Genomic DNA, 26,309 nt, shown 5'->3' with positions numbered 1-26,309 from the left:
ACGAGATCACTCCATGGCATGCACTTCCGTAAGCATGTGCAAAGGGCAGGCCTTCTCCAAGGGGGTGGATTCCAAGCTCCTTCAGAGCTTGTCTTTTAATCGTTTTTCTGGCTTGGGGGGCTCACGGTAGGCCACAGCGACCCGCTACGGTAAACTTCGTGTCTCCGTCTCCTCCGGCTTTCTTCCGACTAACCGAAAAAGAACCTTTTCCTGTTGATGCCGTGCCTAGCTGTGCTCTCTGGGCTTGACATCATCATACTTGGGATGTCATGACACAAAAGTCCCAAGATGGCTGATGTCAGGCCTAAGATGGCTGCCGTCTTGTCTTGCTTTGCCTTGTATCCCACAGAGCGGTGTTCTGTCTTGACGGTCTTTTAATTGCAGGGGCCCAGGGAAACCAGTGTTAAAGCAGGGGCAGTCAGGGTCAGGACCGTTCACCTTGCAAGCCCATACAGAGGACCGTTTTACTTCACACCCACCACCCGTCTGTGCCCAAAGCGGTGTGAAACGCTCATCCTTCGATAGGAAGGGACAGATAATGGAGCTACCCGTGGAGCACAAAGTTCCCCTGAGGCAGCCCGACATGGGCAAGAGGAGAATCTTTCTTTTTTAAAACTCTCCCCCCACTTTCTGTGTCCTCGCAGGTCAATTTTGTTCTCTTCATTTGCATCATCCGAATCCTCGTGCAGAAACTTCATTCTCCGGATGTCGGCCGAAACGAAACGAGCCAGTATTCGTAAGTATGGGATCCTGATTTTAACGGGCAACTCCTGGTAAAGACGCTTTTCGGAGGAGGAGGAGAGTGTGTGCTTTAAGCAGGGGCTGTTCCGTCCTCCAGATGGTCACAGGGTGCATAGAACAAAGAAGGGTCGGTTTTTATACACTGCTTTTCTCTACCCGAAGGAGTCTCCAAGCAGCATACAATCCCCTTCCCTGTCCTCTCCCCACCACAGACACCCTGTGAGGGAAATGGGGCTGAGAGAGCTCTGTTGGCAGCAGAGGAGAGGATCCGCAGTCATGGCTATTTGCAGAATGATATTGGCCAGATAGCAGAAAACCAAATTTCACAGTCTGAGTAGTTTGGCAGTGCAATCAGCTGCCTTAGAAGGTGGTGAACTCTCCCTCACTGGAAGTCTTCAAGCAGCGGCTGGACAGCTCACCACCTCCTTAGATAGCTGACTCCAGTACTGAACTACTTGGTAACTGTGAAATTCATTTCACAATATCTAGTTGGTACCCTTCTACAAGTAGTTTGAATCCTTTACTGCAGGTCCTCTTCTCTGCTGCCCACAGGAACCTCTCTCTGCCCTCCTCCAAGGGACAACCTTTCAGATACCTCCTGTCCCCTCTCTGCCTCCTCTTCTCCAGGCTGAGCATTTCCAAGTCCCTCCGCCTTCCCTCCTAGGGTTCGGTCACCAGGCCCTGGATCACCCTCGTTGCTCTCCTCTGCCCCCTCTCCATTTTGTCCACCTCCTTTTGGAAGGGAGGCCTCCAGAACTGCGTAGACAGAAGTCTGGGGTGAAGGACTAGGAGACTGTAGGTTATACTATTGGTTGTTGTTGGGAGGTGTTTACTCCGTCCTTCTTGCTCTCATCTGATGTCATGTTGACAGTTATACTTTGCTTTGCTCATATTTAGCATTCAGTCCAGAAGGAGCCCAAGGTCACACCACCTTTTCCCCTATAGGTTTCAGAGCCATATGGAGGGAGGTATAGAAATAAAATAAAATAAGATTTGCTGTTGCAAGCAGTCCCTGCTCTGGGCTGGGACATTCCTTAGGATTTGGGAGTGGTGTCTGGGGAGGGTGGGGCCCCCTGCAGCCAGCTTGGGCCAGTCCCAGTTCTCTCAGAGCTCCCACAGCCTCCCCTTCCTCACAGAGTGTCTGTTGCAAGAAAAGGAAAGGCAATTGTAAGCCGCTTTGAAAGTCCGTCAGGCAGTGAAAAGTGAGGTACAGAAAACCAGCTCTCCTCTCAGAAACGATGAAGTCCCTTTCAGTGCTCGTATTCTCCACTCCTTTGAACTTGGGCATGCTTCATTCGGGCTGGATTGTGCTAAGAATGACAGCCTGCCTTTTCTCCAAGGTGCTCGGGGCGAGTTCTACAGTTCGTACGTCCTCTATTTTGTCCTCACAACAGCCCTGCGAGGTGGGTTAGGCAGAGAAAGTGAGGGGCTTGGCCCCAGGTCACCCAGCGGGCTCCATGGCTGTTGGGCGCTCACCAGCCGTTGTGTCGGACCTCAGATGCCACTTGCTGGCCGACTTCTGATTAAATCAGCATATTCAACGATGTCCCCGCTCAGGACGGTGCGGGTGACGGAGGCGACTGCCACTTTCTTGGAGTGAAGTGCAGCGGCCTGACCTCATTAGGGCGATCCGGCCGGAGGCACCATTACCGATTCATTAGCGACGGGCCCTGGCGCTGCGCCTGTCTAGATTTACAAGGAAATTGGGGCTGGTGGAGGACGAGGCTTTAATTAACCCCTGGAATAATGAATGATTCAGCAAAGCAGGGAGCAGCTCCGGGTGGGACGATACTTCCCTTCGGCAAGGACACGTTTGCAAACTTACACTTGCTGAGGCTCGGTGTCGGGCAGGCTTCCCCAATCAGGGCTTTGTGATACTCTGGGGTTTCTGGACGGCCCCGGAAGCCAGGCAAGGTCGACCTACCCTGGTCTGTACTTGGATGAGAAAGTACCAAGGAAGTCCAGGGTCACCCAGTAGAGGCAGGCAGTGGCCAACCACCTCTGCGGGTCTCTTCTGACCTAGATCATAGGTGGTCAGAATGTGGCCCTCCAGATGTCCATGGACTACAATTACCATGAGCCCCTGCCAGCTGGCAGGGGCTCATGGTAATTGTAGTCCATGGACATCTGGAGTGGAGGGCCACATTCTGACCACCCCTGACCTAGATGGCCCAAGCTAGGCCAAATCTCATCATCTCTCCGAAGCTAAGCACGGTCAGCCCTGTCTGGTATTTGGATGGGAGACCTCCAAGGCACCCCAGGGGTTATCACTGGCAGTCTTCAAGCAAAGGTTGGATACATCTGCCATGAGGAGGAAAAATAAACTCCCTGCATGTGGAAAATTAGCAGATCAGCCTGAATAGGTCCTTGATAGGCTGGATTTCTACATGTGGGGAGATTCATTCAAACATGTGATCCCTTCAGCCCAATGTACAACTGAAGAAGTTATCTCATGCTGCTTCTGTTCCATGGCCAGTCCTCCTACTGGTGCCTTTTGTATTCTTGCCACCCTGTTTGACCACCCTCTTTATTTTGATCATCACAGGAGACTGGCCAAGTCCACCCTCCTCCTGATCCCTCTCTTTGGCATCCATTACATCATCTTCGCCTTCTTCCCGGACACCGCCAAGCAGGAGATCCGGGAAGTCAAGTTGGTCTTTGAACTTGTCCTGGGTTCTTTCCAGGTAAGCCGGCCACCTCCTGATATAGCACATCCTCCACCCTCTCTGCGGCAGAGAAAAGAGGGAAAAAGCAATGAAATAAAAACCCCACAGCTCATTCCCCTGTCTCGAATTCTCTTCCTCCCCAGGGCTTTGTGGTGGCCGTGCTGTATTGCTTCCTCAATGGAGAGGTAAGGTCTGAAGGCTAATTTGCTAAGGTCACGTCCCAAAGAGTGTCGGTCTCATTAAATGATTAGTTGATTAATCATCTGCCTGGCTGCTGATTTGTCAATGGGATCCTCTGATTGCTGTTAATTAAATTTGCATCTCGCCAAACCCTCAATGGAAATGCCTTTCTGATTCAATGACAGGCAGGGGAGAGCGGGCCGTTTCTGAAACCCAAAGTTAACCCTTAGTGATTAAGCTTGCTTCCCCAGGGGGGTCTTTGTGGCATGTTCACCCACAAACCTGGGGGTAATAGGGAGGCCAGTCTTAGGATCCCCTTAAATTATTGCTTTGCATGGTGGACTCCGTAGCTTGATATTCCACTGAGGTCCCTCCCTGCCCCGAATCTCACCCACTCCTGTCTCCAACCCCAAAGTCTCCAGTTATTTCCCACCCCAGAGCTGGCAACCCTAGGGCTACCCTGCTTTCCCCAGCTCTGCAGTTCTCTAAATCTGCATTTCAGAATGGTCATTCCCAAAACACACATCTCTGCCAACATCTTCCTTGGCTGATGTATTCTTTTAGGAAGGCTTGTAGTGTCTCATCTGTTGCACATGACGGCATGTGGGGAACTTAGCTTGCGAAACTGCAGAGCCTGGTATGTTGTGTAATTCACCAACTGGGGGGAGGGTTCACAGGGGAAACATAAAGGTTTCCTTGTCAGTTTGCTTTTCAGTTTCAGCAAGGAAAACCCTTGCTTTTCCATTCACCATTTCTCTTAATAAAGAGACTTCTTGTCAACAACTCGACAGAGGCCTGCCATTTTCACCAAAAATGGGTTTTCTTGTGCTGAGTATTAACTTCCCGTAAAAGTAAAAAGTCTCAAGTTGGCAATGGCGAAGTGATTTAATATTCCAAACAATATCGCAATGTTCAAAACAATTTCAAAATGGATTCTCCAGGTATAGTCCATTTTCGATATCTTCATCAGTGAATTCTCAGGGCCATTTCGCACGGCTTCAAAATAGCACAATGGTTGCTAATTGGAAACGCTACTAATTTGCCATAACCCACGACGTCGTAGACAATCTGCAACAATCCTGAAACCGACCCGCCAAAAGCGCTTCGTTGTGGCGCTTTCAGGGGAATCCAGAAAAGTGGATTCACCCTCCGGATAGCGATACACTCCTGCAACCAATCTGCAACAGTAGCGCTAAAGACCTGTGCGTTACCATTGTTGCTGGTTATTCAAAGTCCCTCCCCCTGGCTCTCTCCTCCAAACTTCCGGCGAAGCGATCGCCATTTTTTTTTCTCCGAGCGAACGGGGATAAACGCACCGGCGAGCCTCTTTCTGTTTAGAGGCTTCCCTGGCTTCAGTCCTTCACCTTTAGTCACTAAGCACAAACCACTTAAAAGCCCGTTTGCTGAAATAAAGTCCCTTTATTTTTTACACATAAATTCAGCCGAAAATCGGGCCCGTGAGAAGGGGGGGGGGAATTTTTTTTTATCACTCGAGGCAGCGTGCCAACGATCATACAATCAAACGACAGCTCACATTAGGCAGCTGGATGGGTCTCTCCGTAGCAACGAATCTACATAGATTCGTTGCTATGGGTCTGTTTTTTTTTTTAAAAAACCTTTCTTAAAGGGAAAGGGGCTGTTTGGGAGCATGCTAACGGCTGCCCATTGGCTGCTTGACGGCCAGGGGCGGGACGAGCTTGGCAATAGCGCTTCCTTTCTAGCGATTTCTGCCGAGACCGGAAGCCTGTGGGAAACGCTAAAAAACGCAACTGATTCCACTACAAAGGCAGGTATGCATAACGACGAATTCCACTATTTTAAATGGCGATTTTTCATTCCGCAAACAATTTGCAACAAAGATCCCCGTGCGAAAAGGCTCTCAGTATTGTAGCAGTGACCCCACTGCTATAGAGGAATTACACATAGTGACGTTAATATTAGTAGACCCTTACAAATTTGGATATTATGCAGCCAGTTTGGGATTGAACTATATACCCAAGACATTATAAGAGACTGAGTTATTTCCAACAATCATAAAAACATTATTAGAGAAGATTGAGTTATTACAATGTTGAGAATTCACTGATGAAGATATCGAAAACGGACTAGACCTGGGACTCTGCTTTGAAATCGTTTTGAACACTGTGGTATTGTTTTGAACATTAAATCGCTTTGCCATCGCCATCTTGAGAATTTTTTCTTCTACTTTATCACGGCTGACGGGTCTTCACCTGGAGCATTCACGTCCTGGCTTTCTCTCCTTTTTTAGGTCCAAGCTGAACTCAGGCGGAAGTGGCGCAGGTGGCACATGGAGAGATTCCTGGGCTCCGACATGAAGTATCACAACCCTTCCTTGGGAAGCAACGGTACGAACTTTAGCACCCAGATCTCCATGCTGACCAAGTGCAGCCCAAAGACACGCCGATGCTCCAGCTTCCAGGCCGACCTGTCCCTCGTCTGAGGCCAGAAGCGACAGAGCGAGCAAAAGGCTGGTGGGGTGGAAGGGGAGAGAGGGAGAGCAGCCCGCCAAAACATTTGCTTCAAAGAGGAAAAAACTTGTTTTGAACAACTGGAAAAAGCCGCTTTCAGTCCCGAATGTATGCAAAGATGGATTCTTCCTTGGACTTTTCACAGTTCTGGCCCCATGGGCGTAGGAACTGCTGGTGAACTTACCATGTCTTACCTACAAGGAGAAAACCTGGCTTCCTTCACAAGGCCCTGAGGGTCCCACGGGCACCATGTTGGGGATACCTGCATAGACTTTGCCAGAAGAAGGTTTTTGACAAACATAATTTTTTTTAAAGAATATGAGCCAGAGGAAAGAGAAGGATTTGTGACACAAAGTATAACACAAAGGATTTGCAGAGGAAATCTTTGGTACAGAGATCCGCTGCTTATCACCAAATGGCTTTTCTTCCCTTTAGAGAAACTTCAGATGACTTCTGGACACCAGAGCCAGTGATCCACTTCTCAGTTGCTTTGCTATCAGAACTGTGTCCTGCGGCATTTGCTGTTCTGTGGCCCGTGGAATTGTCCGGGCTGGCGTTCTGTTTTCATCAGGGCTGGTGGAGGAGAGCAAGGGTCTGAACATAAGAACATGACAGAAGCCCTGTTGGATCAGGCCAATGGCCATCCCGTCCAACACTCCAGTGGGCCAAACACAGGGACCATCAGGAGATCCACCAGAGAGGCCATAACCCCAGAACCCCTCCCACTGTGCTCCCTCCCCCTCCCCCCAAGCGCCAAGAAGTCAAAGAACATAAGAGAAACCATGTTGGATCAAGCCAATGATCCATCCAGTCCAACACTCAGTGTCATACAGGGGCCAAAGCTCAAGGGCCATCGGGAGAACCCTCAGCAGAGCCAGGACTTTAGAAGCCCTCCCCCTGTTGCCCCCCAAGCACCAAGAAGACAGAGCATCACTGCCCCAGAAGGAGCGGTCCGTCTATACTTGGTGGCTAAGAGCCGCTGATGGACCTCTGCTCCCTACATTAATCCCATCCCCCGCTGAAGCTGTCTGTGCTTGCAGCCTCCGCTAAAGAACATAAGAGAAGTCTTTATTTATTATTTATTTCTCATACATCATGCATGTATTGTAGCCAGGAGGTCCTAAGATTGCCTGGCAGCCAGGCGAGAGACATCCATGGCCCTGGTCTTCCTTGGAGATTGCCCTTCCAAGTGTTAGCCTGGGGAGACCCTGCTTCACTTCTGAGATCTGGTGGACTGGCCTTTCCTGGGCTCTCCAGAGAAGAAGAAGCGCTGGTTTTTCATACCTCGCTCTTTACTACCCAAATAGTCTCAAAGTGGCCTACAATTGCCTATCCGTCTTCTCCCCACACTGGACACCCTGTGAGGCAGGCGAGGCTGAAAGAGCTCTGAGAGAACTGGGACTGGTCCAAGGTCACCTGGCAGGCTTCATATGGAGAAGAGCAGTGGGGAATCAAACCCAGTTTTCCCAATTAGAGCCTACTGCTCTTACAAGAATATACTGATACAGAACAAAGTTTGAGTCCAGTTCTGGGTATAATACCCAGAATTAAGCCTTGTTGATCTTAAAGATACCCCTGGGATTTGAACTTATCCCTGTTCCGTGACCAGCTGGCTCAGGAGACAGTTGGAAAAGTCCCACTCCTGTTCTGGAAGGATTATGGTAGTCCAAAACATTCATGCACTCCTTCCAGATCTTTGTGTGCCCACTTGTCCTCTCTCATGAACATTGCAAGCCGCGTAACTCTAGCGATTCTGAAAAACACTTAAGGAGAACTGGGTGAAACGAACTCTCAGGCATTCTAAGCCACCGTGCTTTTGACTCCGGACTTCAAAAGGGAGGAAGTCTAAGGGTATGCAGGCCGTCCTTGCTAGATGACGCCAGGAACTCCACTCCTTTCTCTTGTAAATATGCCGGGAACGTTCAGGACTGCCGTTTTGGAAGCAGCGCTGAGCAGCTCTTTCCACTGACTATCTCAATGTGAAGATGTTTGCCGTCTGTCTTTGGTCACCCGCTCGGCCATCCCAGACACGGAGCTTGCCTTGTTTCTAATGACCTTTGTTATTTATTCAGACAGACTTGGAACTCTGCAGGCGTGTCCTCCTGTTCCCTGACCCTTTCACGGGCTCATCTCAGAAGACTTTCTGCCTCCCCCCCCCCCTGCCCCAAATGTCAGAATGGTGGCAGAGGAGGGACGACTCCTTTTGTGGTGACCGCTCTTGAAAGCAAATAATAAATCGGTATGGACTGTAATGTGTTCCATTTCTTCTTTTAGGGAAATGGTTCTCACGTTCTCCTCTGGACAGTATTGAAAAGGCTGCCATGTAGAGGGTGGGGCAGAGTTGTTCTCTCTTGCCTCGGAGGGATGGACCAGAACCCATGGGATGAAATTAATGAAGTTCCTGACAGCAAGAGCGGTTTCTCAGTGGAACAGGCTTCCTCGGGAGGTGGTGGGTTCTCCTTCTTTGTAGGTTTTTAAACAGGGGATGGAGAGCCATCTGACGGAGAGGCTGATTCTGTGAAGGCTCAAGGAGGTGGCAGGTGACAGTGGATGAGCAAGAGAGATGTGAGTGTCCTGCATAGTGCAGGGGGTTGGACTAGATGATCCAGGAGATCCCTTCCAACTCTAGGATTCTAAAATCTGTTTAAACCTCTGGAAGAAGTTCCTGATGGTCAGAACGGTTTCTCAGTGGAACAGGCTTCCTTGGGAGGTGGTGGGTTCTGCATCTTTGGGGATTTTTAAACAGAGTCTGGAGAGCCATCTGACGGAGAGGCTGATTCTGTGAAGGCTCAAGGGGGTGGCAGGTGACAGTGGAGGAGCGAGAGGGTTGGGAGTGTCCTGCGCAGTGCAGGGGATTGGACTAGATGACCCAGGAGGTCCCTTCTGACTCTATGATTCTATGACCTGTGGTGGTACCATTACTTCAAAACATTTATAGATGCCAATAAAGGCTATGCTTCGCTATGCAAGACATTTAGGTGACAAATCTGTGCTGGACGGTGTATAGAACCAGGGTCCCTTTTTTGAGCCTTTGGGCACCTGTGGAATTTGGACACCGTGTAGTAGGTGCTACCGCAAAATGGCTGCCACAAAGTGGGTGTTCCCCTCCTCCTTTCTCAGGAAAAGTACAATATTGTGCCACAATTTCCGTAATACAGAAAAGAAGAGGAAGGCCCCGACTTCATAAATATTGCTCATAGCGTTCCACATTCCCTCTTTAGTTTCCCCCTGGAGCCAGTGGTTCTGATCCAAAGAATCGCACAAGGAACCTTGTGGCTTCTGGCTGAACCCTTTAGGCTTCTGAGGTTTGATTGCTTCTGGTGGTGGGGGGGGGGAATTCTCACGAAGAAAACTTTCATGCGTTGGCCAAAAGCTGAAATTAAAAATTAAGCGAGATTCCGCTGCCCACCTAGCAATTCCGTGGAGCCCAGCCAGCGCCCACCATCTGCTGCCGAATTCAACAAGTGTGTTTCTCAACAAGCTTTCAACTTTCCTTTGGGCAATTCATTGTGATGGCACCGGAGTTATTTCCTCTTTCCCTTCCCAGGTTTTAAATGGTGGACTTCTGCAGTGTTTAGGTGACTCCATTCATTCATTCATCCGTCCGTCCATCCATTCATTCATTGGAGCTCTTATTCCACTCTATCTCAGCAGACTCAGATAATTTAAGATAACTCTGCTCTCTCTCTGTCTCTGTAACCTGTCAAATCTTCTGCCGCTTCCGTGGATTGCTTCTGCATGAAAGGAATCCTTTCTTCTCCCCAGGGGCCAACTTCAACGCAAATTATTATTGGCAGCCAGAAATGTCAAGATAACTCAGATCTTCGCTCATCTCCCCCTTTTTTCGATCCTGCCTGTCACTAAAGGAGAAGAAGCAATTCGGGAGTAATTAAGATGGCCGGGATAGCAACGGCCAGGTAGCCCCAGATGTCAGGGCTTCGTTTATTTAAGATTGTCCGTCTCTCCGCAGTGTGTTCGAGGCAGATTTGGGGGGGGGGGGGGGCTTGGAGGAAATATGTATGTCATAGAATCCTAGTCTCGGAGTTGGAAGAGTTCACAAAGGAAGTGGTTGGCCACCAGGAGAGACAGGAAGCTGAACTAGATGGGTCTGATCCAGCAGGGCTCTTCTTAGGTTCTTATCAGGGGAAGGCCTTGGCCTCCATGCCCTGCTGTTGGCCCTCCAGAGAAACTGGCTGGCCCCTGTGTGAGACGGGAGGCTGGACTGGAGGGACCACTGGTCTGATCCAGCAGGGCTCTTCTGAGGTTCTTAGGAAGGCTTCTCTGCCCTGCTGTTGGCCCTCCAGAGAAACTGGTTGTCTCCTGTGTGAGACGGGAGGCTAGACTAGATGGACCACTGGTCTGATCCAGCAGGGCTCTTCTGAGGTTCTTAGGAAGGCTTCTCTGCCCTGCTGTTGGCCCTCCAGAGAAACTGGTTGTCCCTTGGGTGAGACAGGATACTGGACTGGATGGACCCCTGGTCTGATCCAGCAGGGCTCTTCTGCTGTTCTCTTGAGCATGGACCTGGCCTTTAGCACCCATCCATGTAAATTCACAGGCAGTGCAAACAAAGGGACCACCAAGTCCTGCCTCTAGTTGTGACCCGCCTCCCCAAACCTCCGTAATCAAAACAAGAGTCTTAAAGTCTTGAAGCCTGAATCTTGACCGCTGGTCTGTTATTCTGGAGCGGGTGGCCTCATTGCTTCAGAAAGCAGATGCAAACAGACCTTTGCTAACACCAGAGTAGACCCTGCCCTGACTTTGCCGTGCTTCCAACGAGGATATTTGCAGGGAGTTCAAACAAATTAATACCAAGCAAGGCGTTCTTTGTCTCAGTCATGACAGCTTGTTTGGATATTCTTCTTTGCAGAGCTAACATTTACGCCTCTCGGGGCTGGGTGGCTGTCAAGCACCGAGGCCTGTTTCCAGGTTTTTGAGGGTCAACAAAGCACTGGATAAAGAGGCCAAGTTTGCACTACGCTTTCAAATCTAGCTCGCCCTGTTTGCCTGAGACGATCCCCATGTTCCGGGCCCTGACCCAGCCCTGCGTTCTCTCTGCTTTTTGTCTTCTGGAAGCGGCTTGGTCAACTCTAGGTCAAGCGAGAATGCCACATTGAAGGGTCAGCTCCCTGTTGGAGTGAGTGATTTAGCACGCCTGGACATCGCAGGGTGCTATGTAACTCCATGAGTGTATAAGTGTTATCCCTAAGGCCAGTGGTCCTCAACCTTCCTAATGACACGACCCATTAATATAGCTCCTCATGTTGTGGTGACCCCCAACCATAAAACTATGCAAGGGTTCTTTCACAGAAATTAAACTGAAACTGGCCAATGGCCTGAAGATCCATGGTTCATGATTGTACATAAATTGTTTCCCCCCCCCCCCCCGGGGTTTCTCAGTTCAGCTCTGCCTCTTGTCCCACCATGCCGATCTCGTTCTTTTCTGCACATGAAAGCATATAGCCGGAATCGAATTTGGTTGGTCCTCAAGGTGCCTCTGGACTCGAACTTTGTTGTGCTGCTTCAGAGCAACATGGCTGCCCACCCGAATCAACGTATCTGAGGAAGTGTGCATGCACACGAAAGCTCATACCCAGAATTAAACTTTGTTGGTCTGAAAGTTTGCCCCGGACTCAAATTTTGTTCTGCTGCTTCAGGCCACCAAAGCTCCTGTTACAGATGTGGACAGTATGGTGCTAATGTGAACCACCATGCAAATGAAGGCTTGTAAAAGGACCAATCAGAGACTCTAAATCAGGGGTAGTCAAACTGCGGCCCTCCAGATGTCCATGGACTACAATTCCCAGAAGCCCCTGCCAGCATTTGCTGGCAGGGGCTTCTGGGAATTGTAGTCCATGGACATCTGGAGGGCCGCAGTTTGACTACCCCTGCTCTAAATCCTGGACTCTATGGACCAATCATAGGGCTACGTTAAGGGTCAATCAGAGCTCTTGGTGGGCCCACTCAATTGTATATAAGACCTTGTTTTGCCCTTGTTGTTCAGTGTTTTGGTTGGCGTTGGATTCAATAAAAGAGCTGCGTTTTCAAAGAACTTGTTGTCTGTGTCTCCCAAACCCCACAGACTTATTAGCTACCCTCCTGAAATCAATATGTCTGAACAAGTGTTCATGCACACAGAAGTTTGTGCTGCTGGGCTTGATACGAGCTTTTGTCAGTCGCTGCTCACTTCTTCCATTTTACCTCAGCAGTTAATTGGAGGGCAAATTGATTTCATGGTAGCAGGAAGGATAAACACAGGTTTGCAAATACGGGGCGCTTTTCCGTAAATCCTCTTCATCTGGAGTCTGTTAACAGATGGAAATGTAATTAGCTTTCTGAGCTGGGCATCTCCCTCTCAGTTCTGAACAGGGAAAGAGATACGGAGTTGGCAGGAAAGTGGGTCACAAGCTGGGATGCTCGACGCTGTTACTAAAACCTGTGTGGTTTTTCAAGGCATGTGGAGCCAAAGGCTTGTGTAACTGCCAGAGTGAAACTCAGCTGGTGTTTTTAATTGAGCGGCATCAATCACCAGGAAAGCATGTCAAGCTCAATGTATACTCCCTCGGATCTGAGCATTAAGAATGCCGGAAAACGTAAAGATGCAAAAGGGGCAAAGCACCAAGCTGCGTAAAAGAATAAAATTGTTTTAATGGGAAGAGAAGCAAACTTTGTGAGTAAGAGAGGGGGGAGAGAGTATCCTGACTGTCTAACTGATTTTCTTCCATTCATTCTGTTCTGGATGCAAGCAGACAGGAAGTGTTCTCAAAGGAGCAGGAAGTCCCCAACTGAGCCAATCAGGATGCAGAAGAAGACAATTTGAGAAATACCTGGAAGTTCTTGGTCTAAATATGCCAGCTTGATCCCTCCTCCAAATCCCCCTGTAGGATATTCTTCTTATGCTCTTGATTCACATTATAGATCTTGCATATTCTGACACAGAAAAGATCTTCACAGACAACATTCACATTCCGGTAAGAGCTGCCAAGGAGAACTTTTTGTTGGAGCCAGGGACAAACTTTTGGAACACCAACTCCAAGAGATGAATTTAAAAAGAGAGATCTTAAAATGTGTCAATACATTTAACATAATGGTGTGTACAAAATTTACAACTTAAACATTTTAACCCATCAGGTTTGCTTTTACTGAAACTCTTATGTCCAGCACAACGTCTATCACTGTTTTTAAAGGCAATTTTAAGAGGAGCTGACATGCAAGTGGGCAAATCAATACCTGCCCATACAGGTGGTTTCTGAGTTGTGTTCTCCACCTTGTGGCATAACCTACCTGAGGACATCAGGAAAGCTCTTCCGCTCCTGGCTTTCTGCAAATTCTGGAGGTTTTTCACCCTCCAGATCAAAGATTAGAGGATGACTTAAAAGCAACAACAAAATTAAGGAAAGCAGCTGGACAAAATCACTGCATCATAAGAGGCAATTTTAACTACCTACACATTGATTGGATCAATATGGGTTTTAGTCAGCAAAAAGAGATTGGGTTTTTAGATTTCTATTAAACTGGGGGATTTTGGTACTTTTTTCATCTTTTATTTTTGTCTTTTTGAGTGAGTCAGTAACCCACTGCCTTCTGAGGAGTCTGAAGTTCTTTCTCAGAATCCAAGGAAATATGCACACCAGATTTCCCCTCTCTAACTACACAGAGATCCGCCTTCTTTCCTTACAAAGATTCTCCTTCCAACTTGGCCTAAATTGGAAGTTAACACCTCACATTCCAAATCCCCACCCTAGTTGTCCAGACACTGCACAGATTCACTGTCAGTAGAAAACTCAGTTCTCTAATGAGTCTCTCCTCAGTGCTGACAGTCAGCTAAGTTTCTGTCAGAACGAGAATTAGAATGAATCTCTCTCACTCAGCAACATATCAGTTCCCTCTCTGCTGCTGCTGGCCAAGACGGCTCAGAATAGCCTTTCCTTTTGCTCTGGCTCACCTGTCCTAGTGAGGATTTAACCCTCCACTAACAGCTGTTTTTACTTTAGTAGTTGGAACCTTTGTTTGATGCCCATCACTACACCTACTCCTTGACAAAGGGCAGCAGCTGAAGCCTTCCAAATTTAGCAATGAGGGGAGGCTGATGCCCAATAAAGAACGAATCCAAATCTGGTAAGCCCTCATCAAAACAAAATCTCAAAGCCTTAACTGAGATCGCATCGTTGGTGTCAGAAGTGGCCACAAAATCCACTCTGACTGAAATTATTCTGGAGACGTTCGTTTGTAAGCCTGGCTTGCGTGTTTTCCATTCCGGTTGTGCTTTGTGGCCACCTCAGGGGGAAATCCACTGACATTAAATCAACAGTAATCATTAGGTGTTGGCATCACCAGGAAACGGAAGATTTACTTGGAAGCTGCCACACGCTTGAGTCGTAGCCAGAAACTAATAACGGAGCCATCAGGCGGCCGACGCAGCTTTCTCTGCTGCAGTATTTACGGCCTTTTGATGCAGAAAGGAAGAATGAAATGATTCCTTCGCTCAGATTCTTTTCCTTTCCTTCAGGAACTGGCAATGGTGGTGTCCCACCAGTACACCGTGGCAGGTATCTCTTCATGAAGCCACGTTCTCTACATCAGGGGTAGTCAACCTGTGGTCCTCCAGATGTCCATGGACTACAATTCCCATGAGCCCCTGCCAGCGAATGCTGGCAGGGGCTCATGGGAATTGTAGTCCGTGGACATCTGGAGGACCACAGGTTGACTACCCCTGCTCTACATGTTTCCTTCACCCATCTAAAATGGCTTTGGGGTGTGTGGCTTTGGGTGACATGACAGCAGAGCACTGAGGGCCAGTGTGGTGTGGTGGCTAAGAGCCAGGTTTGATTCCCCACTCCTCCTTCGCATGAAGCCTGCTGGGAGACCTTGGGCCAGTCCCAGTTCCCTCTCTCAGCCACACCTGCCTGTTGTGGGGAGAAGAAGGGATTGTAAGCCACCTTGAGACTCCTTGGGGAGAAAAAGTGACATATCAAAACCAACTCTTCTCCTGCTCTACTGTGTAGCGATGACCTGCATACTAGAGAGTTGTTTGTTTGTTTGCTTGTTTTTGCAAACAAGCCACTTCCAATTATGGATTTAAAAAAAGAATCCATTGCTTTGTAACTTTTAGAAGTTTACTGAGGCAGCTTTGGAGGTAATGCTTTTGGATTTGCTATAATTTTACGTCCAAAGGGCAGGGGAGGGGGACGTGGGGGTTGGCATGATGTTGGTAGCATTGCTTTGTCACAAATGAGAGTCGGTAGCTCTAGGAGTTGCTGGAGATTCTGTGGTTTTACCATAGACTCCCCAGCATTTCCAAGAGCTACCCTTTGTCACTTCCAGGTTGTACCCGGAAGTGATGTAACAACAGTGACCAGTGACCTTGTGGCCTTAGGAAGGGCCAGAATTCGTGAGAGAGGGGTTGTGAAGAATGACCAGCAGCCATTTTGGAAAATGTCATCCCACAGGCTTATACCAACCTGCTCATGATGTCTGCTCAACTTTTTTTGTCCAAACTATGTCTTGTGCCTCAGGAAAGACAAAAGTGCTGTCAGGCGTGAAACACCTAGTGAGGTTGACTACAGGGAGAGGACAAAAGAGGACTGCAGAAGAGACGCAGGCGGTCCACGTCGTCTTTCAGGGCTGCAGCCATTGCTACTGGGAAAGGAAAGCTGCATTTCCTATGGGATGCCTCAATATATCAGTTTTTTCTGTGTCAGAATAATTCATCAGATGCCACTCTGCTGCGTTCAGTTGACATTCCATCAGCCCTCCGCCTGCCTCGGGATTTCGAGCCCCTCATCGGCCCAGTGTGAGTCAAGAGACGGCACAGGAAATTTTCTCTCTCTCCGGCTTTAAGACGTAGCAATGATGGACACTGCCAGTAGTCTGATAGGACCGAATAGCTATAAAAATCGGAAGTAAGTATAATGACTAATGATTGTTAAATATTAATTATTGTTTAGATTTCAAGGAGGAGGAGAGGGGGAGAACGCTTGCCTTTTGCATTTCTTACGTTAAAATATATAATATGCAGTCATTTTTAATGTACTTTAGAAGTAGACTTCCCTGTTTCACAAAGGGAAACCCAGCTGCAAAAGTACACTTGGGAGGGCATTGTCCAGAATCTCCCCCTCTCCTGTTTTCTTGGCTCTGGGTTGTTCCCTTCCTGCAAATGCTTCAGATCGCTGCGAAGGAGCCTTCCCTGAGAGGAGTCACAGTCTTCCTCCACAGCTCACACCACAGCAGAGGTGGCCAAAGTGTGGTTCTCCAGCTGTCCATGGACTACAATGGCCATGAGCCCCTGCCAGCATGCATGTAAACCACTTAAGGTCTTAAGAACATCAGGTGAGCCCTGATGAATTGGATCAATAGTCCATCTAGTCCAGCCTCCGGTCTCCCATGGTGGCCAACCTTTATTCGTCCCTTTCTCCCCACTGGGAGCGAGGCAGGGAACTGATTCACTGATGGATGAATCTGAACAGTTTACATCGTAAATGCTGTTAGCAATAATTCCAAATTGGGTGGGGCTCCTTTGCATCGTGTGAATCACACCCCCAGATCAGGCATTGGAGGAGAGCAGCAACTGCTCAAGATGTGATCAGCCGGGCTTCTCCTGGAACCAGTAACAAGGCGGCTTCTCCCCCAGGGCTCATTAATACTTATACAGTCATTCCTGAGATTTGGTGCAAGCTGTTAATGATTTATAATGCTGCCTCGGTCTGCCTTTTAAAGCTGTCATTCGCTGGGCTCCCAATTGCCAGCTGCTAAGAGTGAATATAAATACAGCCCCTCGTTGCTTAAATTGTAGAAGCTATAAATGTAAGTGGCAGACAGACGCAGAGCTGGGCCGCGTTCTTCCTTGCTAAACTGGACACCTCAATTCAGTTCCAGCAGGGCAGTTATCGCTGGCAACAAGCATCCCTGCTCTTGGTTCTTCCACAAAGCCTGCAAAATTAGAGAGAGAGAGAGTACTGCTTTACTCTGCTCTGGTTCGGCCTCACTTGGAGTCCTGTGTTCAGTTTTGGGCACCCCAGTTGAAGAGGGATATTGTCAAGCTGGAGCATGTCCAGAAGAGGGCAACAAAGATGGGGAGGGGTTTGGAGACTAAGACATATGAAGAAAGGTTGGGGGAGCTTGGTCTGTTTAGCCTGGAGAGGAGATGACCAAGAGCGGATCTGGTAACCATCTTCAAGTATTTTAAAGGCTGCCATATGGGAGATGTGTGGAAAAGCAGAGTTGTTCTCTCTTGCCCTGGAGGGACGGACCAGAACGAACGGGATGAAATTAATTCAAAAGAAATTCTGTCTAAACATCAGGAGGAAGTTCCTGACAGTTAGAGCGGTTTCTCAGTGGAACAGGCTTCCTCGGGAGGTGGTGGGTCCTCCATCTTTGGAGATTTTTAAATAGAGGCTGGAGAGCCATCTGACGGAGAAGCTGATTCTGTGAAGGCAAAGGGGTGGCAGGTGACAGTGGAGGAGCAAGAGGGTTGTGAGTGTCCTGCATAGTGCAGGGGGTTGGACTAGATGACCCAGGAGGCCCCTCCCAACACTATTATTCTAGGATTCTAGAGAGAGCCCTCCTGGATCAGACCAGGGTCCATCTAGTCCAGCCTCCTGTCTCACACAGTGGCCAACCAGCTCCCCTGAAGGGCCAATAAATGTAGGGGCTCATGGGAAATGTAGTCCATGGACATCTGGAGGGCCACAGCTTGCCCACCCCTGCCTTAAACAAACCAGATCTGTGGCTCTTCATCACTAAGATGGACTCTGCTGCACAGTCTATTGAAGCATGTGATTTTTGCCCCCCCGACTGCTCTGGTTTCCACTGCTGGGCGCCATCCCATTTGTTTGCGCGTGTCTTCTGGAGCATGGTCGGTTTGCTTCCTGATGAAATGCTGACAGTGTTCTCGCACGGCGTTCCTCCACTCGCAGCAGACCAAACTGCAGCAGCATGCTCCTTCGCGGCTCCTTTCCCTGCCGTGTTCCCACTGCACAGTTCATCAATTCCAGAATGCCTGATGCCCTCCTTAATTAATCAAGTGAGCTCGGAGAAGATGCTCAATGGATTAATGACTGATTGAGTCCCTGTAGATTTGCATATGCATAAGGACAACGGCTCTGAAGACAATGTTTTGTTTTCAGATAATGAAAGAGCAGGTCGCAGCAGGCAGACGGAAGAAGAGTTGTGCCTTTCCCTTGGAGTGAAAAAGGGGAATGCCTGAGACAGAAGAGGCATTCCCTCACAGGGTGTCTGTTGTGGGGAGAGGAAAGGGAAGGCGACTGTAAGCCCCTTTGAGACTCCTTCGGGTAGAGAAAAGCGGCATACAAGAACCAGCTCTTCTTCAAAGCACAGGGATTGTAGGCAGCTGGAACCCGTTGACATATGCTAGATAATGCACACTACAGATCTTGGATAAAAGAGCCTCTTGTGGCGCAGAGAGGTAAGGCAGCAGTCAAGCTGTCTGAAGCTCTGCCCATGAGGCTGGGAGTTCGATCCCAGCAGCCAGCTCAAGGTTGACTCAGCCTTCCATCCTTCCGAGGTCGGTAAAATGAAGACCCAGCTTGCTGGGGGGTAAACGGTCATGACTGGGGAAGGCACTGGCAAACCACCCCGTATTGAGTCTGCCATGAAAACGCTGCAGGGCGTCACCCCAAGGGTCAGACATGACTCGGTGCTTGCACAGGGGATACCTTTACCTTTACCTTTACAGATCTTGGGTATTCCAAGAATTATTCCCTTCTCCAAACCATGCCCTCCAAATACCCTGGAATGTTCCAACCTGAGTTGGCAACCCTACCCAGCAAGCTTCCACAGGGATTCGAACCCAAATCTCTCCAATCCCAGTTCACCTCCCCGACCACTGCACCATGGTGGCTGTTTCCTCTGCAGGGGTCAAAAGACCAGCTTGGCAACTGTGTTCCTTCTTTATTCAAAATCAGTTGCCTTCGGCCAGAGATGTGTGGAAAAAAACAGAGAGAACCTACTTCAGCAGAAAGACTTGCTCAAGGAGGTACTTATCTGGTCCGAACAGCACAATGCCAGGGGTTCTTCTCCCCTCCTCCTTTGCACCTGGTGCCAATTCTCTCCCTTCAGTTTTGCCAGCAGAGATTCCCTCCCTGGGGAGTTCAAACGTCACTCAGCACCAAGGACTGAATAAGGGGCTTCACATTCCTATCTTCAGATAATTACCCACCAATTACAAGCCTTTGAATGCAGACTGAGAAAAGAGAGAGATCTTTTGGTCTCCCCTGGAACAGACTATCTCAGTGACAGTTTGATGGGAAATGCAAGATCTCTCGTGTGCATGATTCAGCAGCATATGAAGAATGTCCTGCAGGGGGCATTGCAGTAGAGGTGTATTTAGCATAGTTAGAAAAAAATGCAGGTTTTGAAATGAATTTCGCTCTGGGTTTTATCGTTGTCCGTTTTTCTTCTATTGAATGTCAATGCCGAAGTTTCTTGGATGGGTCACCAGTCGGTCTTTGGGCGGATTTTCGTTGCCCCCGCCTCAGAGATGTTTGCAGAACTGAGAACAGCTCTTGCAACCTGAGATGCAGAGGTCTCCGAGAAACATCGCCCTTCCCCAGAAATCTTTTAATCCCCGCGACTTTTAATTTGCGCCTGGGCGTTCGGTAGCAGCACTTATCCCCTGCCTCCTTCCACCTGCTCCGTAACTAGGTCAGAAGCAAAATGATCCCCCACCACCACCACATCCCACTCATATTTATCTCCTTTTCCTTCCATTTGGCTGCAACTTGATAGCTCCGATCGTCTCCTGCCCTAAGCCAAAATGGGAGTGGTGTTGTACACATGTGCCCTCAAAAGTCCTTTAACTCCCACCCATACAAGAAACCCCTCCAGAGCCGTCAAGAAAGCTATCGGGTATTTGGGGAGGGGGGAAGGTTGTCCCATATTGCCTGTTTTTCTCATAAAGCCCCTGTAGTTGGCCGCTTCCGTTTTCCTTCATTCCAAACTTCCAAAAGGACCAGGAGGTAGTCCTTTTCCTAAAAATTTCTTAAAAATTAAAACCTGTTTTCTTCTTCCACCGCATTCTGTTTGATTCCCTGAATCCATCTGTTGACTCTGATTCACCTCTGCGCCTCCTGGAAGAGGGACGTCTGCTCTTTCTTCCCCTCCTCTAGGGACAGGCCGGGCTGCAAAATCTACATCAACAAGTAAATTAAAACCTTCCTGACCTCCCCCCGCCCCACGGATAATTTTAATTGGCGCAGCCTTCCTGATAGCAATTATGCACATGACATGCATGATATGAAACCTTCTTCACGTCCACAATGCTCCTGGCCTTGGGCCTAGCATGCTAAGGATCTCGATTCCGGACTGCACCGTGGGGTGGCTAGGGGTGCCGACTCTGTGGGGAAATTCCGGGAGATTTGGGGGCAGAGCCTGGGGAGGGTGGAGTTTAGGGAGGGGAGTGGCCTCAAGGGGCATAAGGCATAGAGTCCCCCCTCCCAAGCAGCCATGACGTCCAAGGGAACCGATCTCTAGTCTGGAGATTAGTTGTGATGCTGGGGGCCTTTTCGCACGGGGATCTTTGTTGCAAATTGTTTGCGGAATGAAAAATCGCCATTTAAAATAGTGGAATTCGTCGTTATGCATACCTGCCTTTGTAGTGGAATCAGTTGCGTTTTTTAGCGTTTCCCACAGGCTTCCGGTCTCGGCAGAAATCGCTAGAAAGGAAGCGCTATTGCCAAGCTCGTCCCGCCCCTGGCCGTCAAGCAGCCAATGGGCAGCCGTTAGCATGCTCCCAAACAGCCCCTTTCCCTTTAAGAAAGGTTTTTAAAAAAAAAAACAGACCCATAGCAACGAATCTAGGTAGATTCGTTGCAACGGAGAGACCCATCCAGCTGCCTAATGTGAGCTGTCGTTTGATTGTATGATCGTTGGCACGCTGCCTCGAGTGATAAAAAAAAAATCCCCCCCCCTCTCACGGGCCCGATTTTCGGCTGAATTAATGTGTTAAAAATTAAGGGACTTTATTTCAGCAAACGGGCTTTTCAGTGGTTTGTGCTTAGTGACTAAAGGTGAAGGACTGAAGCCAGGGAAGCCTCTAAACAGAAAGAGGCTCGCCGGTGCGTTTATCCCCGCTCGCTCGGAGAAAAAAAAATGGCGATCGCTTCGCCGGAAGTTTGGAGGAGAGAGCCAGGGGGAGGGACTTTGAAGAACCAGCAACAATGGTAACGCACAGGTCTTTAGCGCTACTGTTGCAGATTGGTTGCAGGAGTGTATCGCTATCCGGAGGGTGAATCCACTTTTCTGGATTCCCCTGAAAGCGCTACAACGAAGCGCTTTTTGCGGGTCGGTTTCAGGATTGTTGCAGATTGTCTACGACGTCGTGGGTTATGGCAAATTAGTAGCGTTTCCAATTAGCAACCATTGTGCTATTTTGAAGCCGTGCGAAATGGCCCTGGGAGTTCTCCAGGCCCCATCCTGGAGGTTGGCAACCCTCCATGTACCCTATTTCTATGCGTTCGTGCTTATTTCTGAAAGGGAGGTGAAGGTCCACTTTCTGGGATGGGACTGTAGCTCAGGGGCAAAGACATCTCCAGCATCTCCAAGTGACAAGATCAAGCGACAGGTGACGTGAAAGAGAAGAAGAAGGAAGAGAAGAAGAAAGAAGGAAGAAGACGTTTTTACACTTCACTTTTCTCAACCTGAAGGCATCTCAAAGCACCTTCCCTTCCTCTCCCCACAACGGACATCCTGTGAGGTAGGTGGGGCTGAGAGAGCTCTGAGAGAACTGGGACTGGTCCAGAGTCACCCAGCTGGCTTGCGAGGGAGTCGGCAATCAGACCTGCCCCCCCCCCCAGATGACAGCCTGCCACACTGGCTCCCAAGATGAATTTGGAGATGATATTGAAGGGGGGGTGATGTTTTTCTAGCTAGAAACGGCCCCTCAGCGAGAGGAGGGGCTTGGCTGCTAAGGCCCCCATCTCTTGGGAGTTGCCAGGGCTGGGATCGGCAGCCCTCCGCAGAGCAGATGGAGCTCCTGGCTGCTCGCCTGAAATCTTTCATCACCATTCCAAGCCACAGTGTGTCAAAGCAGAGACCTGGGGTTGTTTTGACACCAGTCACTTGTTCTGTTGCGTCTACCAGATTCTTGTTTATCGGCAGGGAATGTGTGGCACCGAAGAGGAGGGCAGGGGGGCTGATGGGGACGCCCTTGATTCAAGGCTCTTCTCCTGCTGACAGGTCAAACAGACTCCAACCCATGCAGAAGACCCTGGTGAGGCAATAACCCTTCCTGCGCCATTCGGGAGGGGAAATAGAAGCAGAGCTTAATTTTCCTTCAAGGGCACTTCAATAAGGGACATCGACAGGAGGGGAGGCTGAAGGGGAGACAAAAGCATGGGAAATAATCTCTTTTTCTAAAAGCCGACTCCAGATAGTCTGTGACCAACGGAGCCCTGATCTGGATAGCCCACGCAAGTCCGATCCTGTGAGATCTCAGAAGCTAAGCAGGGCTGACGCTGCCTAGTATTTGGATGGGAAACCTCCAAGGAAGAGTAGGGGTCACGATCCGGATGCAGGCCATGGCAAACCACCTCTAAACGTCCCTTGCCTGGCTGCCGGACAACCCTCGGACCCCCTGGCTATACAACGCACATACTAACATGCAAAAAAAGGATACAGAGAATTTAAAAAGGCACACTCCGTGTGTTCTTGAGTATGCACAATACCATGAAGGCATCTTGAAGGAAAGTTCTTCATGCAGCTGTCAGCTTCGATGCCTCAACAGATTCAGTCTTAATATTCTTCAATTACGGTCTCCAGTTGTAGCGCAGGGACAGGCAGCTAGTTCTTCTTGCTTCAGTCCTTCTTCTTTAGACACTACAGCAAATCATCAATCTGCATCCCGTTCCTTCTTGAAATGCACTGACATAATTATCGACGACACACTGCAGACCCCTAAGACGCTCGCCAGAAATCTTTTCTATAAAGGCACTGCCTTTCATTCGACCTTCCAGGTTTCAGGTCTGTCAACCACCAAAAATTATATAAGAGCCAAGTAGTAATAACTCAGCAAGTGAAGAAGAGGCCCTTTTAAAGACAGGATAACCTTATCGCTGTACGATAATAAACGGCCAAGAGACAGGGAGGAAGGCAGAGAGACGCCTAGGTTGTGTTTGTTCTCATTATTTTCCCTGAGGGGGATGCAGAGAGCCAGTTTGGTGTCGTGGTTAGGAGTGTGGACTTCTGATCTGGCATGCCAGGTTCGATTCTGCGCTCCCCCACATGCAACCAGCTGGGTGACCTTGGGCTCGCCACGGCACTGATAAAACTGTTCTGACCAGGCAGTGATATCAGGGCTCTCTCAGCCTCACCCACCTCACAGGGTGTCTGTTGTGGGGAGAGGAATGGGAAGGTGACTGTAAGCCGCTTTGAGCCTCCTTTGGGTAGGGAAAAGCGGCATATAAGAACCAACTCTTCTTCTTCTTCATTCAGAAAGCAAGCCTTCAAAACCCCATTCGTTCATCTCCAACTCAAATTTCTTTTCCCTTTCCCTCCCCCCCCCCCGAGGGTTTTTTTCCAACCCTGCGAGATTGCCGGCTGCACCCAACATCTGGTTTACATGGCTCCAGCCCCCAAGTTTCTGTTGTCACCCTCGTCCTTTCCTTCTTCCTTTTGGGAAGAGCAGCTGGGAGTCTAGGCTCGGTGGGACATGCTAGGATGCCAAATTCCAGGTGTCATCCATTCTAGATCAGTCTCAATGAGTATCCAATTCTAGATGTAAGAACAAGTTGAAAAAGAAAGGGTTACAGTGAGGAATAGAGCCTCTTGTGGCGAAGAGTGGTAAGGCAGCAGACATGCAGTCTGAAGCTCTGCCCATGAGGCTGGGAGTTCGATCCCAGCAGCCGGCTCAAGGTTGACTCAGCCTTCCATCCTTCTGAGGTCGGTAAAATGAGTACCCAGCTTGCTGGGGGGTAAACGGTAATGACTGGGGAAGGCACTGGCAAACCACCCCTGCCATGAGTCTGCCATGAAAACGCTGGAGGGCATCACCCCAAGGGTCAGACATGACCCGGTGCTTGCACAGGGGAGACCTTTACCTTTACCTTTACCTTTTACAGTGAGGAATAGTCTTGTCAACACTGAAGGAGAATAGATTTTAAAAGAGAAACCTACAAAGTGCCCAGTGGACCCTAGGTTCCAGTACTTATAGTGGGGGATCAGTGTGGCCACTGGTTTTTCCATGTAGAATTGGATACTCGTCTAGACTGATCTAGAATATTCTGTAAAGACTCTGGAACGTCAGGTATCGGATGCTAATTTTGCACGTAATATTTTCTACGATGTGTGCTGTAAACATTGACGACAATTTTTGATGTGGTTATAATTTTTTAATTTAGAAACATAAGCCGCTGAAGAAGGACTTTCTCCCTGAAAACGAGTTTGATGCCAGATCTCGTTTCAGCGTTGTTTCTGTTTAAGGATAAAGAATATTCTCAGTTTGCACGCGGCCAGCTCTTCCGCTTTCTCCTCGCCCGTGATTTCCTTTGGCTGGTGGGTAGTCTTCGTTTTTTGCAAAATCTTCCCAGTGGGGCCTGGGGACCCGCTTTGGAGCGTGGATGCTGCGGCTTTCTACCCTACTGAGTACCACGAAACCAACCTCCCCAGCCTCTACTCCCTAAACCTCCAGGGATTTCTCATCCCAGACTTGGCAAGCCTCCAGACCACAGAGATCGGTTCCCCTGAAGAAAATGTCTGGATATAATTTATACATATTGGTTGGAGCCATAAGTTACAGTAAGTCACCACTTATTTTTGAATGATTTACATATTAGACTCTTCTTTTAATTATGCTCATTCTGATATTTTCCAATATTTATTTATATTTCAGGTCCCCACTCAACCATTCAGCTACACATTATAGAGAGTGCCATATAGTGTATTATTATAATTTTGACCACTGACGAAGACCCGGAAGGGTCAAAACGCGTTTGGTCCTATGTGTTGTTAGTTTGGTATAGTTTTTAAGATGTGTTTCTGTGGGGTAGAGCATCCGCTTGGCCCGCGGAAGATCCCAGGTTCCATCCCCGGCATCTCCCGTTCAAAGATCTGTCAGCAGCCGCCAGGAAAGACCTCTTGGAGAAACACTGCCAGCCTGGGTAAGATACTGACCTTGAGGGACCAAGGATCTGACTCAGCGTGGCAGCTTCATGCGTACCCGTGCCGTTTGCTTGGATGCGTAAACGCTCTGATGGAATTACTGCCGATGCAGATTGGCATTTGAACCCAGCCCATTAGATGTGGTTGTCTCCAGCTACCGTTGGATTCAATTAGTCTCCCATTAGGGGGACAGGGAGTCCCTTGGAAGGACTCCTTTTCCAAACGGAAGAGGAGGGGAAATTAACCAGTGGCATCTGCTGGTTGCCAGAATGGCTCGACATGATTAAATTGGTGTCTTGCAATTAGAACACAAGCCCAGCACTGCGGGAAAGGAAAGGAGCAATCAGCCCTGGGCCGCTGAGGGTAATCCAGTCTCCTGTTTCACAGATAAACACACAGGAGCAGGAGAAATGAAAGCAACCGTTCCTTGCAAAGTTGGGAATTAATGGGACTTATCCCCCACCCTGTTGGGTCAGCCACTCACAGGCTTTCAGCCTGGCCTACCATACAGGGTTGTTGTGATAATAAAGTAGAGGCGAGAACGACGAGAGCTGCCTCCAGGCCTCCATGGAGTCAAAATTAACAAGAAACAAGATTAAAATCGAGTAGTCATGAACTGGTCTTGGGGAATACAAAGTGTGTCGTATTTGTGCCAGTTTTAGAAGGTAACCGTGTCGGCCTGCGGTAGCTGGATTCGAATCCAGTAGCACCGTAGACACCAACAAGCATTTCAGAGTATAAGTTTTCAAGAGTCGAAGCTCTCTTGGTCAGATATGAGTGGGAATGAAGATCCCTGAGTCCATATATACATACATTCAATGGACCCTGCCAGAGCTGAACAGAGATATAGAATTCTTATCTCACACCAGAGCTGCGTGTACAAAAACCCTGGTATTTTTTGGACTTTGGGTGTATTGAACCTGAAATGCCTTACTGTCAAGCCTGGGGTCAAGCCTGAGGCATTTAAAGGAGGCGGAGAGGTGAGGCCTGGCTCCAAGAGACCCCCCACCCCCCTGCAGAGCTGCTGCCAGTTTGAGTCAACAATGCTGGATTTGATGGGCCAATGGTCTGATTTAGTAGGGGGCATCTTCATGAGAAGGGCTGTTGGGTCAGGGATGGAGCC

At 48.9% G+C, this 26,309-nt stretch overlaps 1 protein-coding gene across 1 annotated transcript in view; it reads left to right on the top strand.

Annotated features, from left to right (window-relative positions):
• VIPR1 (vasoactive intestinal peptide receptor 1) overlaps positions 1 to 8,445 on the top strand; it is a 61,160-nt gene extending 52,715 nt beyond the window's left edge. The window contains exons 10-13 of the mRNA XM_077303613.1: positions 645 to 736; positions 3,287 to 3,425; positions 3,551 to 3,592; positions 5,857 to 8,445. Of these exons, the coding sequence (XP_077159728.1) occupies positions 645 to 736; positions 3,287 to 3,425; positions 3,551 to 3,592; positions 5,857 to 6,048 (465 nt within the window). The 3' untranslated portion in view covers positions 6,049 to 8,445. The remainder of the gene's footprint in view (positions 1 to 644; positions 737 to 3,286; positions 3,426 to 3,550; positions 3,593 to 5,856) is intronic.
• The last annotated feature ends 17,864 nt before the right edge of the window (positions 8,446 to 26,309 follow it).

This window comes from Paroedura picta, chromosome 11 (genome assembly GCF_049243985.1).
Source record: "Paroedura picta isolate Pp20150507F chromosome 11, Ppicta_v3.0, whole genome shotgun sequence".
Taxonomy (NCBI): Eukaryota; Metazoa; Chordata; class Lepidosauria; order Squamata; family Gekkonidae; genus Paroedura; species Paroedura picta.
This window is presented reverse-complemented; position numbering and strand designations above follow the sequence as displayed.